The sequence below is a fragment of the Sarcophilus harrisii genome, chromosome 3, assembly GCF_902635505.1.
Source record: "Sarcophilus harrisii chromosome 3, mSarHar1.11, whole genome shotgun sequence".
NCBI classification, from domain to species: Eukaryota; Metazoa; Chordata; class Mammalia; order Dasyuromorphia; family Dasyuridae; genus Sarcophilus; species Sarcophilus harrisii.
The window spans coordinates 360562862-360578038 of record NC_045428.1 but is presented as its reverse complement, the minus strand read 5'-3'; the positions used below and the strand labels follow the sequence as shown (position 1 = coordinate 360578038).

General features: G+C 39.1%; 1 protein-coding gene across 4 annotated transcripts in view; it reads right to left on the bottom strand.

Moving 5' to 3' along the window:
• Positions 1 to 1555: 1555 nt before the first annotated feature.
• The window catches only part of POU2F3 (POU class 2 homeobox 3), a 93356-nt gene continuing 79734 nt past the window's right edge, over positions 1556 to 15177 (bottom strand). For 3 of the 4 annotated variants that reach the window (XM_031960154.1, XM_031960153.1, XM_012544933.2), the window contains 7 exons: positions 13538 to 13720; positions 12581 to 12722; positions 11294 to 11430; positions 10826 to 10987; positions 4340 to 4406; positions 3277 to 3406; positions 1556 to 2085 (listed from right to left, as the gene is read on the bottom strand). In XM_031960154.1, the coding sequence (XP_031816014.1) occupies positions 2046 to 2085; positions 3277 to 3406; positions 4340 to 4406; positions 10826 to 10987; positions 11294 to 11430; positions 12581 to 12722; positions 13538 to 13720 (861 nt within the window). In that variant the 3' untranslated portion in view covers positions 1556 to 2045. The remainder of the gene's footprint in view (positions 2086 to 3276; positions 3407 to 4339; positions 4407 to 10825; positions 10988 to 11293; positions 11431 to 12580; positions 12723 to 13537; positions 13721 to 15177) is intronic. The other variant, XM_031960155.1, reaches the window with a different exon arrangement.

Here is a 15177-nt window from a genome sequence, read left to right as displayed (position 1 = left end):
GGGTGTTTAGCCTGAAAAAGAAAAGACTTAAGAGTAGACACAATGGATGTATCTTCAGATTGTTGAAATGTTGTTATTTGAAAAAGGATTTAGATTTATTCCAATTGCCTCTGGAAAGCAGAAATAGAAAGAATAAAAGTTGCAAAGAAGCAGATTTAGACTTGATGTAGGCAAAAACTTTCTAACAATTACAGCCTTCCAAAAGCGGAATGGGCTACCTTTGGATCTAGTTCCCCCTTTATTTGAGATTTTCCAGGAGAGGGTGGATGATGAATTATTGGATGTGTTCTAAATTAGCTTCATGTTCATAGGTGAGTTTAACTTGATAGTTAACCTCTGAGATCCTTTACAATTCTCAAATTTCTGGTATTCATATGTGGGATGTCCCAAAGTCAGTGCAGTTTTAAGCTTTGATTAACTTCAAATTGAACTAAGATTTTGGGGGCACTCTTATCTGTGAGTATGTGTATATATGTATGTACATAGATTTATAGTATACAGATGTATACATATGCATACATGCATATATGAATATATACAGGCTCATCTATATGTATACATACATTATATTTCCTTACACATGTCCCATTCCCCTTGGCCAATAGGTATCTACTTTGTAGTAAGTTAAGTCATGTTACAGTGAAGGTTCAAAGACTTGTGAAGGGTAATTCATAAAGCAGTCCAACTTTTAAATTTTACACAGGTAAGCAGGTTGTCTTGTGCTTAGTCTGCTGGAATGACTTCATATTAAGTCAGTACCCACCAGTGAGTAGTGAAATCCACATAAGGATCTCTCCTCACTTGTCCTCATTATCCCCATCCTCAGGAAATCTAACTAAGGTGCTCTTTCCAGTTCAGGAATAAGGCAGCATAGTATAAGGAATTGGAAGAGAACTGGATTTAAAGTTAGAAGTTCTGGGTTAAAAATCTGTCTGCTAGTGACCATCTGTGTGACTTTAAGTAATAACTTCTCTAGGCCTCAGTTTCCTGATCTCAAAGGTCCTTTTCAGCTCTAAGTCTTAGGAACTCTGAAAGCTACCAGAGTATTTCACCCTTTGGTATTTTTCTTTTCTTTTCTTTTCTTTTTTTTTTAAATAAGATAAAATATTACATGTCTCTAAAATTTGCACCTGAGTTACATATGTTGAAAACTCCATCTTAAGGAAAAGCATACTGGGGTGGAAAAAAGGAGGTGGGAAGCAGGGGGACTATTTACAAATATGTTGTTGCCATTATTATTCATGTAGGTGTGTGTGGTTAGTCCTACCATTCCACAGCCAAGGAAGCCCAGAAGAGTAGGGAAGAGGAAAAGAAAGAATATGCAGAGAAAAACAGCATTCTCAGAGTCTGGGTGAGAGAAGGAGATTGCTTTGTAGACTAAGGATAGGTCAGTCTTCTGCAAATAGGAGGATGGTGATTAGCAGTGGGGAAGCATACAAATATAAGTAGATTAGGATGTCTGTAAAAGAAAGATAAAGGAAAAGAGAATGCACACCTAAAAATTTAGTTGAACAGATAAAGAAATGAAGCAGAGGGGCTTTGAAGGCAGCACCACTTTCAAATTTTGATACAATTCTCTATTGAAATGAATTTGGTGACCACGGCTCAGTTTATAGTTAATATCAGTATAGCCCCATCGGTATTTGTGGTGTGGTATTTTAGGTAGGCTGTTCTCATGGCTAACGCTCCTTTGAGCTGTGAAGGAATGACCAAGGCCTCCTTCCTCTGACAGACCCTAGGAATGAAAAGTCATCTCGGATGTTTGGAATTTTAAGAGAAGATCCCAGGCAGGGAAGATGAGGTTGGCAAACTCCTAGAGAGAGGGGGGGAGTTTAATATTTCAAGAACATGAAAAGTCAACACATGGTGCAATCACAGTTTGAATCTCTTGAGCCTCTTGCAGCTGAAGAAGGCAAGAATTTGGGCTTGTTGACAGTGGAGTCTCTTCTTCTCAGAGAAGTTGTCCATAACCCAAAGGCAAGAGACTTCCCTCCATGCAATGAGGAAAACAAGGTCAGATGCACTGTGGCAGAGATTCTCTGGTCTCAATGGAGGTAGGTGGGTTGATTCCATCGGTACCAAGATCTAGAGTACAGAAAGAAACCCACAGAGAAAGTAAAAACCACCTTAGAAATAGATAAAAATAACTAAAAATATATTCTGTGTACATTTATAACTATATTGTTATAGATATATTGATACATATTTCAATAGACATACAATTCTACATATACATACATGCACACAGGTATACATGCCTATATGTGCATTGTGTGGGTATGTATGTATACAGGTACATATTTATGCACACACATACACATATATATTAGGTTGGTAAAACCTATAACTGTCATGCAAACAAATACATGCCTGTAACAGAGCATAGCAGAAATAATGTTGCATTTGCAATGAAAGGAACTGGGTATAAATCTTGACTCTGCCACTTACTACATCATTCATTTGGGATAAGTGATTCCCCTGTCTGGGCTTCAGTTTCCCCCTCTGTAAAACAAGGTGTGAGATGAAATAACCTTCCTACTCTAGATGCCCTACAGTCAGGTGGGAGGGTGGGCTCTCTTTTTCTCAGTCTTGCTGCTCTTTATGAGACAAAATTATCTGGACAAGTTTAGGTCCCTAATAGCTTTAGATCTTAAAATTGTTACAGGTCTTGGAATTTGAACAAAACTTCCAAGATTGGGAATTATGTTTCTAAGCAGATCCTTTGGTTCACAAGCAAAGGAATCCATGATTCCTTGATGAAAAGTCTTTTTCCTCCAATGCATAATCTAAGAGAAGGGAAGTTAAAGTTGAGAGGGATAGGAAATAAGGAAAGGGAGAAACTGGCACTGTCTTGCTCCAAACTCAGTGTTTTCTTTGTGCCTAAACAGTGGACCCATTTCAGAACAGCTTGGAGAATCTAGGGTTTGGCTTGAAATGAGCAGCACACTTGCAGAGCCCAGCACATGACCTAATCCTTTCTAATGGGAGTGTTTGGAAATTTCCATCACAGAAGAGAGGAAAATGTTGGCAAATCTATTGACTTCAGCTACTAGCCAGGAACAGTGACTGCAACTTCCCCTTTAATTCCCACCCTCTGCAGGATAAGCTCCAGAGAGTGATTCTTCAGTCTTGTATTCTGGCTACCTCCCTTGTGTTTTTTGTTTTTTTTTTTTTTCCCCTAACACTTATGACTTGAACTATTTCTCATAGCATTGACCCTAGCTTCTCACCCTTCCTTGGTCTGATGTGGGGCATGCTGGGAGTCTCCCATCTTACCCAGAGGAGTTAAAACTGGAATTCACTGATGTTTTTGAGTGTGTCTGAGATACAGTGGGGCTGCCGGCATGGAGTCCTGAGCTAGGGGATGAAGGTCTGCTGTTGTTCCCCGGGGAACAGGATGATGTTACTACAAAAGAGAGGCAAAAACAAAGGTGAAATCCTTCTTGTAGATCCTAGGAACTTTTTTCTCCTCCCATCAATATACTTCTTCATTTGCCTATCCCAGAAGGGATCTCACTCCGTGACAGCTGGTATGTTCACTGCTTTCCTTCCCACCTCCCAGCTCCTAGTACATTTATACTAACACCACCCTGAGCAACCCTTGAACATGGTGCTTTTTGCATCCTAGGACCTAGAGAGTGGAAGAGCTGGTTCTGCAAGCCCAAGATTTGGCAAAGATGGATGCTCAAATCAGCCTACTCCAGGAGGACACACCCAAGGCTGGGCATGTACAGCATTGGCCCCTCCACCCCTATCAGCAGGAGAGATGAAAAGGGACCTTTTGCTAAAAGACTAGTAGGCCATGGTAGGAAGTGGAAGAGAAAAGAATCTGCAGGAAGCTGAGGCCAGCCCTAGGGGGATTCCTTTAGGGCTTTTTGAAAAAAAATTAAGCCCATCAACTTGTCTAATTTTCTCATTCCCCCCAAAAGGAGGTAGGGTTTTATGGAAAGTACACCGAGCTAGTTATTGTACTGACTCTGCTATTTGCTACAGTATGGGGACAAGTCCCCTCACCCCTCTAGACCAAACCTTCCTTCTTTGAAAGATAAAAGAGTTAGATTAGAATGTAGTTTTAGAGCTGAGATGTAATCTAATTCAATCCCCTCATTTTACAGATGATGAATCAAGGCTCGCGAGAGGTTAGATTATTTATCTAAAACCTCACAATCAATAGTTGGCAGAACTAGGATTTAAACCCCAAACTCAGAAATTCTGTTTTCTTTCCACTATTACATGGACCATCATTAAAGTCCAATGATTTCTAAGGTCCCTTTTTGGCTTGAATTCTATTATTCGTAGGATTCCTCAGTCTCTTTTGAAGCATCTTCATAAAACTTACCTGCTCCAGGCATGGTGCTGTGAACAGGAGTGACAGAGAGGGGACCAAGAGATCCTGCAGTAGAGACCTGAAAAGTAACAGTCTTGTTATATTCTAGCTCCTCTTTCCCCTTCCCTGAGATATCCCTTGTTGGCATTCAGCCCCAGAGTTCCATGCACAGAGTTTGCTATCTCTCTCCCAGGAGGATCTGCCCCACTGAACAAGCCCACGTATCTGTCCATTCCCATGAGCTGTTGCTACTGCAAACTCTTGTTCCATATACACACCATCCAAGTGTATTGAATAATGCAATGCCACAGTGCCTCCTGGTGCTAAGGCAGGGATAAAAAGCTGGAGGTTTCAGTTCAGTACAGCTCCTTCCTGGAAATGAAACAAGCCAAAAGAGGCTGGTCCAAAGGAGACAGAGGACAAACACCCAGCTTCTGAGAGAAATGCATGGAAGATTTGAACTCAGACCACTGACTTTCTCCAAACTGCTCTGAAGACTTCAAAGAATCATAGCTTCATATTTGTTGGAATTGGAAGGGACTTTAGAAATCAGGCAATAAGTAGCAGAGCTTAGGGTAGCTAAGCGGCTAGTGGATTCCTAAGAGTGGATAGAGCACTGCTCCAGGAACTAGAGGATCTGAATTCAAATCCAGCTTAAGACAAATCCAGCTATATGATCCTGAGCAAGTCACTTAACTCTAATTGCCTCCAAAAAACAAAACAGGTAACAGAGCTGAAATTAAGATAAGAATTCACAGCTCTTCAATCATAGACTAGAAGAGTTAAAAGGCATATTCGTGTTCTATTTTTGTCTCCCCTACTCAATGCAAGAATTTTTTTTTTTTTTTACCTGCACAGTGAATAGAGAATTGGTTTTGGAATCAGGAAAACCTGAATTCAGTTCCTCTCTCAGACCTACTGGTTATGTGACCCTGTGAAAATTACTTAATTTCTATCTGCTTAACTTGGTCATTTATAAAATGGGAATTATAATAACAATTATAGACTTGTTATGAGGATACAATGAGATAATAAGTATAAAATGCTTTGCAAACATTGAAATAATATTTAAATGTTATTTTTATTTTATTATATTTATTTATATAATATTTTTATATATTTATAATATTTAATTATATAATATTTATATTATATTTATTAGATAGCCCCCCTTCTATAAAATGTAGATTGGTATCTGTCTCATTATTGTTATTCAATTGTTTTCATGTCCAACTCTCCATAACTCCTTTTCTTGGCAGAGATACTGGAGTGGTTTGCTGTTTTCTTCTCTAATTCATTTTACAGATGAGAAAACTGAGGCAAACAGGGATAAATGATTTGCCTAGGGTCACACAGTTAGTGAGTATCAAAGGCCTTCAGGTCTGGCTTTCTATGCACTATGCTACCTTCCTGCCCTTCCTCACAAGTGGGCCCCATTTCATTGTCAGACATCATTAGTTGCTGCAAAGTTTGTCTTTGTTTTGAGCTGAATGCTGTGTATTGCTCCTTCCCTTCCCTTTTTCTTCCTTATAATTTACCAAATGGGTTCTTAGCCGCCTAGATGGAATAATGATCAGCATTTTGGCTTTGGAATCAGGAAATATTGAGTCCAAATTCTGCCTCACTTCAATTCTACCAAAGTGTCTGTGGGTAAATCAGTTAACCCCTTTCAGCATCTTCTTTTGAAAATTGAAAATAGCAATAGCAATTACCTTAGAGGAAAGATGTAAGGATTGAATAGGATGACATATGTAAAATACTTTTATAAACCATCAAGTGCTAAATAAATGCTATTTGTTATTTTATTATCATTATCCTTGTTGTTATTGGTTTTTAGAGGCAATGGGGTTAAATAACTTACACAGCATCACATAATTAGTACGTGTTTAAGGCCAGATTTAAACTCAGATCTTCTTTACTCCAGAGCTGGTGCTCTATCCATTGTACTCTCTTGTTGTCCCTATTGTTATTGTCAAGAGGGAGTATGTTGTGGTGGAGAGAGAATCAGTCTAAAAACCAAGAAAACTTGGATTGAAATTCTACCTTTGACTAGTGCTGACTGTGTGACCCTTGGCAAATCACTTAACTTTTTCCAATTCTTTGCTATCATAAAAAGAGCTGCTAGACAAGTCACTTAACTTTTTAGTATTCTGGGCAATTCTTTCAGACTACAAGTTTCAAAGAAAGTGGCAGTCTGAATCGATAAAGGGGGTTTTCTTATGCAAGAGTTCCTAAATTGACTAATTTATTAAATCATAGGTCTAATTCCCATTCCTATTTTAGGGGGTGTATCCCTATTAATTGATTCAATTTATAGACCTCTAAATGTTCTATATTCTCAGGAAACTATGATTTACACACACCCCTCCCATACACACATTCTGGGATCCACAATTCAAATCTTCCATTTCAGCAGAATGCAGCATGCACTTGTTTTCTAATTTATCAGACCCAGTTCCAACTGTTGTTCTCTTTTTCTTTTATTATAAGGCTCATCAGTAGGCTGGGAATGCACAGACAAGGGAATGAGGCCAGGGTAGGGAAAGAAGCTCCTAGTAGCTCCACTATGACATCCTAAGATCTTTTGCCAGCGACTTCTAGCCTTGTCATCCTGAGCACCATAGATTCATTTTATCTCTTTTGTCATTTCCCAACTTTGCCCCTAAATGACTATGTCCCATCTCTAAAGCTCAGTTTCTTCCTCTCTAAAGTGAGGGTTTGGGGTCTTCTGGCTCAGACATTTCATGAGTCTGCCATTCCTGTCACAAGACTTAGAGCACTTAGAGCAGAGCACTGCTCTTGTGACAGAGGCAGAGAGGGACAAGGGAATGGCAGACTCACAAAATGTCTGCAAAGCACACACGTATACACACACACACACACACACACACACACAACACACAACCAATCTAGCCTGGCATAAGGACAAAGAGGAATGAGAATAAAGGAATTAACAAAGCAGGACCCTTTCCTCCAAAAAACCAGGAGAGGTCATCTTGGTCAAGTAACTAAGAAAGGAGCTAGTGACTCTTTCTAACACTGAGAAGAGTGGAGGAAAAACTTAGATTGTCTTCTCCCTTTTCTGCTCCTCCTTTCTGGCAGTCAAACCCAGTAATGACATGTCCTGGGAGAGAACCAAAACTAGAACCTGCCTGGCATTTGGTCTAGCAAAGTCTGACCTTGAGCCTGAGGGAGGGGCCCTCAGACTGGCCACTTAGAAGCCAATTACTTCTAAAGTTCAGCCAAACCACTGCTGTTGAAATACAGAGGCAAGACCAATGTGGTACAGCAGCTCTAAACAGAGACCCATTTGGGGACCAAGAGGAGACCTGCCACTCTCCTTTTTGAGTTTTTGCTCTGCTTCCCAGGGGGCATAAAATTTAGGGGAGACTAAAGGAAGGCCATCCTACCCCCCCTTTCTCTTCTTTCATCTACCTCTCTCCCCTCTTATGACAAGAGTTGTTCATCCTTCATCCTTAAAGAGGACCAGTGATATCAGGAAAGTGAAGTCTTGACTTGGCAAATGAAATGGATTTAAGTGAAGCAGAGCTGTGTATTCATCAGCCTCACTTTCTCCTCCAGAGTCATCAGAGTTCAGTGGCAAAACATGGATCAGGATGACTGGAAATGACCCTGGATATAGTAGGGGAGTTTAGCCTTTTAAAGTTAAGGTCTTAACATAGTAATTTAACATAATATTTTCATGTTTTCTTTCTCATTTTTTTCCCTTTTTCATCTGATTTTTCTTGTGTAGCATGATAAATATGGAAATATGTTTAGAAGAATTGCATATGTTTAATTTATATTGGATTACTTGCCATTTAGGGGACGGAGGTTGGGAAAAGAGGGAGAAAAATTTAGAACACAAATTTTTGTAAGGGTAAATGTTGAAAACTATGTTTGCATATATTTTAAAAAATAAAAAGCTATTTAAAACATTTTAAAAATAAAAATAAAGAAAAAATAAAGTTAAGGTCTTTTCAGGGTCTCAGATTGTCTAAGTCAACACCCATTCAGCAATTAAAGACTAAGTAAGAATAGAGGCAAAAGAAGCTTAGCTTATCTTCATAAGAAAATCAGTCTGGGAGGGAAAGACACTCAAGAGTTTACAGGAATAGCCCAAGTAAAGATAGTGAACATAAAGTTAGTGAACACAGAGGACGAATCTTGTGCCAAGTACAAAGTAGATTAACTAGTCAGCCCTGCTGAGAAGAGTGGGAAGGAAACCAGGGCAGATATGAGTTGACCCAATGGTCTTTCTTTCAGTGATCTCATCATCTCTAATTGAATAACTATTTCTATGCAAACGATTCTCAAATCTATATCCAACCTTGATTTTTCTCCTCAATGACAGGCAAACCACATTATTATTTGCTGAATATCTCTCTTTTTAACCCCACATGTCCACAGTGTAACTCATTAGTTTCCTCATTAAATTCATCCTTAATTGACATCTCCTAATATTGGTAAGCATCCCATCATCCTTTTAGGCACCCAGATTCATAACCTTAGGTATATCCTTGACTCTTCCCTTTCCCTCATTATCTAGATCCAATTTTATGACAAATCCTTAAGATTTCAGCTGCACAATATCTTTTTCATCTGTATCCTTCTCTCTATTAACATGAATCTTCATTTGGCTCCTAATCACATCTCACTATTGTATTAGCTTCTTAACTGGTCTCCCAGATTACTCTCTCATGTTTCTAATTTCTACTCCACATTGCTATCAAAATGCTGTTTTTAGTATACTGGTCTGATTATATCACTCTCTCTCAAATAGTTTTAGTTGTTCCCTACTACCTCTAGGATAAAAATGTCACCTCTTTAACCTAATATTTAAAGCTCAGAGCAATGTACTGCCTTCCAATCTACTTTTTCAGACAATTCATATTCTACATATACTCACTTTTCCAGATAAATGTACCTCAAACTTGAAATTCCATCTTCAGTCTCCATGTATTTCCAAAAACTATCCCCCATGTTTGTAATATGCTTCTTTTTTTTTTTTATCATTACCATTTACTATACTTTGCCTTATTTCAGAACTCACTTTTTATGCAACACTTTCCCTGATTCGTCTAAGTGTGAGGGCTCCCTTTCTTTTCCAATCATCTTTTATTTCCTATCTATGTACATATTGTATGTATCTCCACAGTCTAAAGCAAACTCATGGAAGACTATGACTATTTCTCATGTTTATGTCTGTATCTTCAGCCTCAGTAGAAGCCACATGCCATGTCTGTGGAAATGAATGAATTTTCATCAATCCAAGGGAGATGAATAGAGAGAAAAGAAAGAAAAAAAAAAGGTTCACGGCAGTTTTAAACTATCACTCTTCAATAGGTTCTCAGGTTTTGACCTTCCTAGGCTTTTTCTTAACTTTAAGCCTTGGAGACAGGGAAGTTAAGAAGAGCTCCAGAGATGGCAGCTTTACAGATTCTTTTGTTGGCAGGCATCATCTTATATTTCTCACTTTTTCCTTTCTGTTTTTTTCCCTTTGGGAATAATAGTGGAAAAGCACTGCACCTAAAGTCAGTGATACTAAGTTCACATGTTGGATCTTCCTGCCATTTAATAGGTGTATGATGATCTTGAACAAATCACATAACTTTGTTATATCTCAGCTTTTTTATCTGCAAAACAAGGGGTTTGGATCAGATAACTTCTAAGGTGCTCTAAATCCTATGATTCTAAGATTTCTTCTTGAAACTTTATTCACCCACACCCTCAAGAGACCAATAGAAATTAACTTGATGATCCTTCCCTTCCTCTGAAGGCTCTAGTTGTCCACCTTCATGTCAATGCCATCTTGTGTGATCATGGGGGAAGAATTCTGGGCCTAAAGTCAGAACCTGAATTTGGTTCTTGGTGGATACCACAGAAGTCATATAACTTTTTGAATTTCAGTTTATTCCTCTATTAAATTATAAGGTTAATCAGTTAAGTCTAAATTATGATTGTAATTTCTCCTCCTGTTCCCTTACTTCTTCATCACAGAATCAGAAATTCAGAGCTGGAAAGGTATTTTAGAGGAAATTGAGTTCAACCTCCTCATTTTATAGAAGGGGAACCTGAGGCACAGAGAGGTTAAGTGTTTGCCAGAGTCTCACAATTAATAAGTATATGAAGTGGGATTTGAATTTAGGTCTCCTTGACTTTAAATCCAAAGTCATATCCAGTGTGCCATGCTGCCTCTCTTTTGTCACCTTAAGAAGTTAGTTTTCAGCATTTATCCCTTGTTTTCTCCATTCCTATATAGTAATGGTGGTTAGGATGGAGTAGGGGTAGAGGTACTGAGGCACTCTATTGTAGGGTACCCAGATGCCAGCCTTATTGTGTGACTGCTGACTTTCCCCTCTGGAAAGGCTAGATTTCTAAATACTCAGGAATTCAGGACAAGAACCAGGCCAGAGGGTGACCTTTCCCCCACCCTGTTACCCTGCAAGCATCATTCCCCTCAGACTTTTGCCGGCTGTCAGGCTTGGTGCCTCATACCAGCCTCGAGCTGTAGATGGGCGACTTCATGGGTGTGGTCATGGGGCAGTTGATTCTCTTTTCTTTCTGGCGTCGGTTGCAGAACCAGACCCGAACCACCTCTTTCTCCATGGAGAGTTGCTCAGCAATTAAGGAGATCTCCTCAGAGCTAGGCTTGGGGTTCTATAAGGGAGAGGAAGACCAGGAAGGGGGTAGTATAAGTGGAAGGTCAGCATTGGGGGAACAATCATCCCCGACTCAGCCCTAAAGAGAGAAGCTTAGGACTTACAAGGTAGCACATAGGTCAGGGGGAGATAACATGGCAATCAACTACTTGGCTAGTGGTTTTGGAGGGGAATTGAATTTACATTCTCTTCATTATTCTATGTCAGGGAAGGAATGAATCTCTGAACACCCTTCTTAAATGACTGATATTCTGGGGACAATTCAGTGAAAGTAATTCCAAACTAAAATAAGAAGTGAACTTACATCTTGAAATCTCTTTTCCAGAGTTAGGCGGATATTAGTCTCGATGCTGGTCCTCTTCTTCCTTTTCCGACCAAAAACCTCACTGAGGGAGGGATAAGAGCTGGGGGTGCTCACTGTGGAGTCTGAAGGAGAGGACTCTGTAGGGAATGAGAAGGACATACAAGAAAGGCTCCATAAAAAGAAAAGGGATCAGTATAAATCCCAACTCCATTGGTCTTTCCATGTTAATCTTTGGCTCAAAAACCTTTCATGGCTCCCCATTGCCTCTAGGATAAAACACAAATTCTCCAAATTGGCATTTAAAGCCATCCACCATTTTAACCCACCTTTCCTATTTTAGCTCATATCATTTCCCTATTCCCAAACTCTATATTCCAACTAAATGGGACTTCTAGTGTTTCTTTTTTCTTGATACTCCATCTCTCATACCTACTTCTTCACACAAGCTACTATCTACATTTGAAATGTACTTTCTGTCCTCCATCTCTCAGAATCCTTGGTTTCCATCAAAATACATGTGAAGTATTACCACCTAAGTGAATCCTTCTGTAGTTCCTCTGGTGAATGTTTCCTCCCTCAATTTTCTTTATATTTTATTTATTTGAGCATATAATACCAACTCTACCCCCCATGAGTCCTTGAAGGCAGAGGCATTTTTGTCTTTTTACCTCCAGCTTCATATGGTATAAAGTATTTAATAAATATTAGTTGAATTGAATTGACTTTAGGCCAGATACATTGAATAAGTTCTGTGTGAACATGTAGCATCATTTCCATTACCAGGGCTGCCCTGCAGGAAGGAAAGGTCATGCTTGAAAAGAGTCTGCCAAATTCAGATTTTTTTCCAGCTAGTTGGGGCCAAAGCTATCTCTGCTTCCCAACAGCAATGGACCTCAGATTTGTGGCTTATGGTGCAGGGATGCTTCAGGAAGCAAGGGGAGATATATGTGTATACAGGTACACAAACATATATGCATATGACTGTTTGCAATCAGTTAACTAAGAAATTTATTTTATTTAACATGTTTGGAAGTTTAATTAAAAGTAAAATGCAAATTGACATCTCAAATTAAGAAGCCTGACACTTAGGGAATTATTGTTGTTGTTTTGCTACATGACATCTAACTAACATCATCTCCTCACTCTCCCAAATGCCTCATTGAAACCTCTCCAAGTTATAGTCAAAGCTGACAGACTCGAGTAACCATTTTTATCAGGGTATCAGGAGCTGACCACCACCCCCTTTGGGCCTCTAAAATTCCCATGCATGCTGTCCATACCACCCACCTGCATCATTGAGCCACTTTTCCAGGAGCGGTTTGAGTTTGCACATGTTCTTAAAGCTCAGATTGAGGGCTTCGAATCGGGAAATCGTGGTCTGACTGAAGTCATTGCCATACAGCTTCCCCATGGCCAGCCCTACATCACCCTACATCACATGTCATTGGAACAAAATAGAGAGTTCTAAGAGAGACTTTCTTCTTCTTCATCCTCTACCTCTCCCAGTACCCCACACCAGCTTGTCCTGTCCTTTAACAAGCCATCCAGGACCCAGTCCTCAGCACATATATCATATAAGTTTCTTTACAATCTGTATCTCTTTAGACAAGAAGATTAGTTAATCTCCATTTGCTTTGAATAGAGCTGTCTCCATCTGTCCTGGGACCAGTGTGCTCATGCTCTACTGCCTGGGATCTGTCACCTCCCTACATTGGAAATCCGGCTTTTACCTTATTAATATAGCCTTTGTTTGTTTTCCTTTTGTCAAACCTTGGGCCAGTGTGACTACCTGGAGGGGCAGAACAGGAGATATACATGGGGTAGAGGACCCAGAGGAATAAGAGGAATAAATATGACTTTTTCCCATGGCAAAAGGGAGGAGGAAGGCAAAAAACAAGTCTTAGACCTTAAGTGGGGCAAAGGAATAACCAAAGATGATGCTTCCCCAAATAGCACTGATCCTAGCCCCTAAACCAGCCCCTCCCACTAGAATTTCTTTGAGGGGAAAGATAACCTATCCATATCCTCAGTTTCCTTCTAAGTGATCATTGTGTTTTGAATTTCGGAGCACATTGGGAAATGAGCTCATAGCAAACCTGCCAGAAAGTCTTTGTTCTCCCTTAGGTACTTAGCTAACTTTCTGCTTCATTTTGCATTAGTCTTACCCCAATTCTCTACTAATAAGACTGGGTTTTTTCCTTCTCTTTCTCAAAATTCCCTCTTGTCCTTGCCCTAAATCCCAACCTGAGTGAAGCCGAGCTTGATACGCCTCTGCTTAAAGGTCTTGGCAAACTTTTCTAATTCCTCCAAGTCACTGGGTTCATCTGGTCCTCCAGAGTTGGGCAAATGTTTGTTAACTTGAATATGTTGTGACACATCCAGGTGGGAGTCTAAAGATGATCCCGGAAGCCCAGGGCGACCAACTGCCTGTCGGGTAAAAAAAACAAAAACAAAAAAAAAAAAACCCTAAAATCAAAAATTCTCTAAATCCCAGGAAGTTTCTGATATTTTTTAACAAACAAATTTCTTCTGATATGTTCTGAAGTAGCATGTCAGCCTACTTGCATTTCAGGGGTGATAATGTCATGGAATTTAGAACCAGAATAAAGTCCTCAGTCCCTCTCATCTTACAGATCAGGAAACTGAGGTACAGGAATGCTAAGTGATCTCCCCAAATTCTCATGAATAGTAATTAGCAGAGCTGAGATTCAAACCTAGGTTTTCTGACTCCAAATTCAGTATTCTTCTCATTTCACTATGCTGTTTCATCTTGGAAGCAATTTGGACTCTAATTTCAATCAATAATCAATCAATAAACACTCATCAAGACCCAATTATGTGCCAGTCACTGTGCTATGTGTAGTTACAAAAAAAGGCAAAAGACAATTCCCTGCTCTCACTAGAGCTCACAATAATAGGAGAGACAAAAATTTTCAAAGTAGGAGAAAAGGAATGTGAGCTTCTCTTAGAAGTAATATCTTTTCATGGACAAAGCAATGGAGTAACAAAACCCCAACCATACAGAACAATACTTCAAAAAGTTATAATAATAATAGCTAGCATTTACAAAGTGCTTTTAAAGGTTTACAAAGCTCTTCACAAATATAATTTCACGTGAATAGAACCAAGAGAACATCATACAACAAGTATGTGTAACAACATATTATTTGATGACCAACTGTGATGGATGTGGCTTTTTTTCAACAATGACGTCATTCAAGACAATTCCAATAGATTTGTGATGGGAAGTGCCATCTGCATCCAGAGAGAGATCTATGGATACTGAATGTGGATCAAAGCATAGAATTTTCACCTTGTTGTTGTTTGTTTGCTTGCTTGCTTTTTCTTTCCTTTCTTGTATAGAAATATGTTTAGAAGAATTGCACCTTGTTTGTTGTTGTTTTGGGGATTGCTTGTTGTCTTGGGAAGGTAGGAGGGAGAAGAGGGAGAAAATTTGGAATATAAGATTTTTCAAAGATGAATGTTGAAATATATCTTTGAATGTATTTGAAAAAATAAAGTACGATTAAAATTAAAAAACACAAATATGATTTCATTTGTTTCTCACAAAAACCCTGGGAAATAAGTGCTATTATCATCATCTCCATTTTGTAGCTAATAAAACTGAAACAGACCACTTTTAAGTGACACAGAGAGTAAACATCAGAGGAAAGCCTTTTTGATTACAGATCCACAACTCTATCAACTCCATTACCTAGCGATTTAATAACAGCTAGCAGTTACATAGTGATTTAAGATTTGTAAAATGCCTTACAAATTTTTATCTCATTTGATCCTCCTTACAATTCTGGAAGATTGGCATTCTTATTATTCCCATTTTATAGATGAGGAAACAGGCAAATTTAGATTAAGTAACTTGCCCA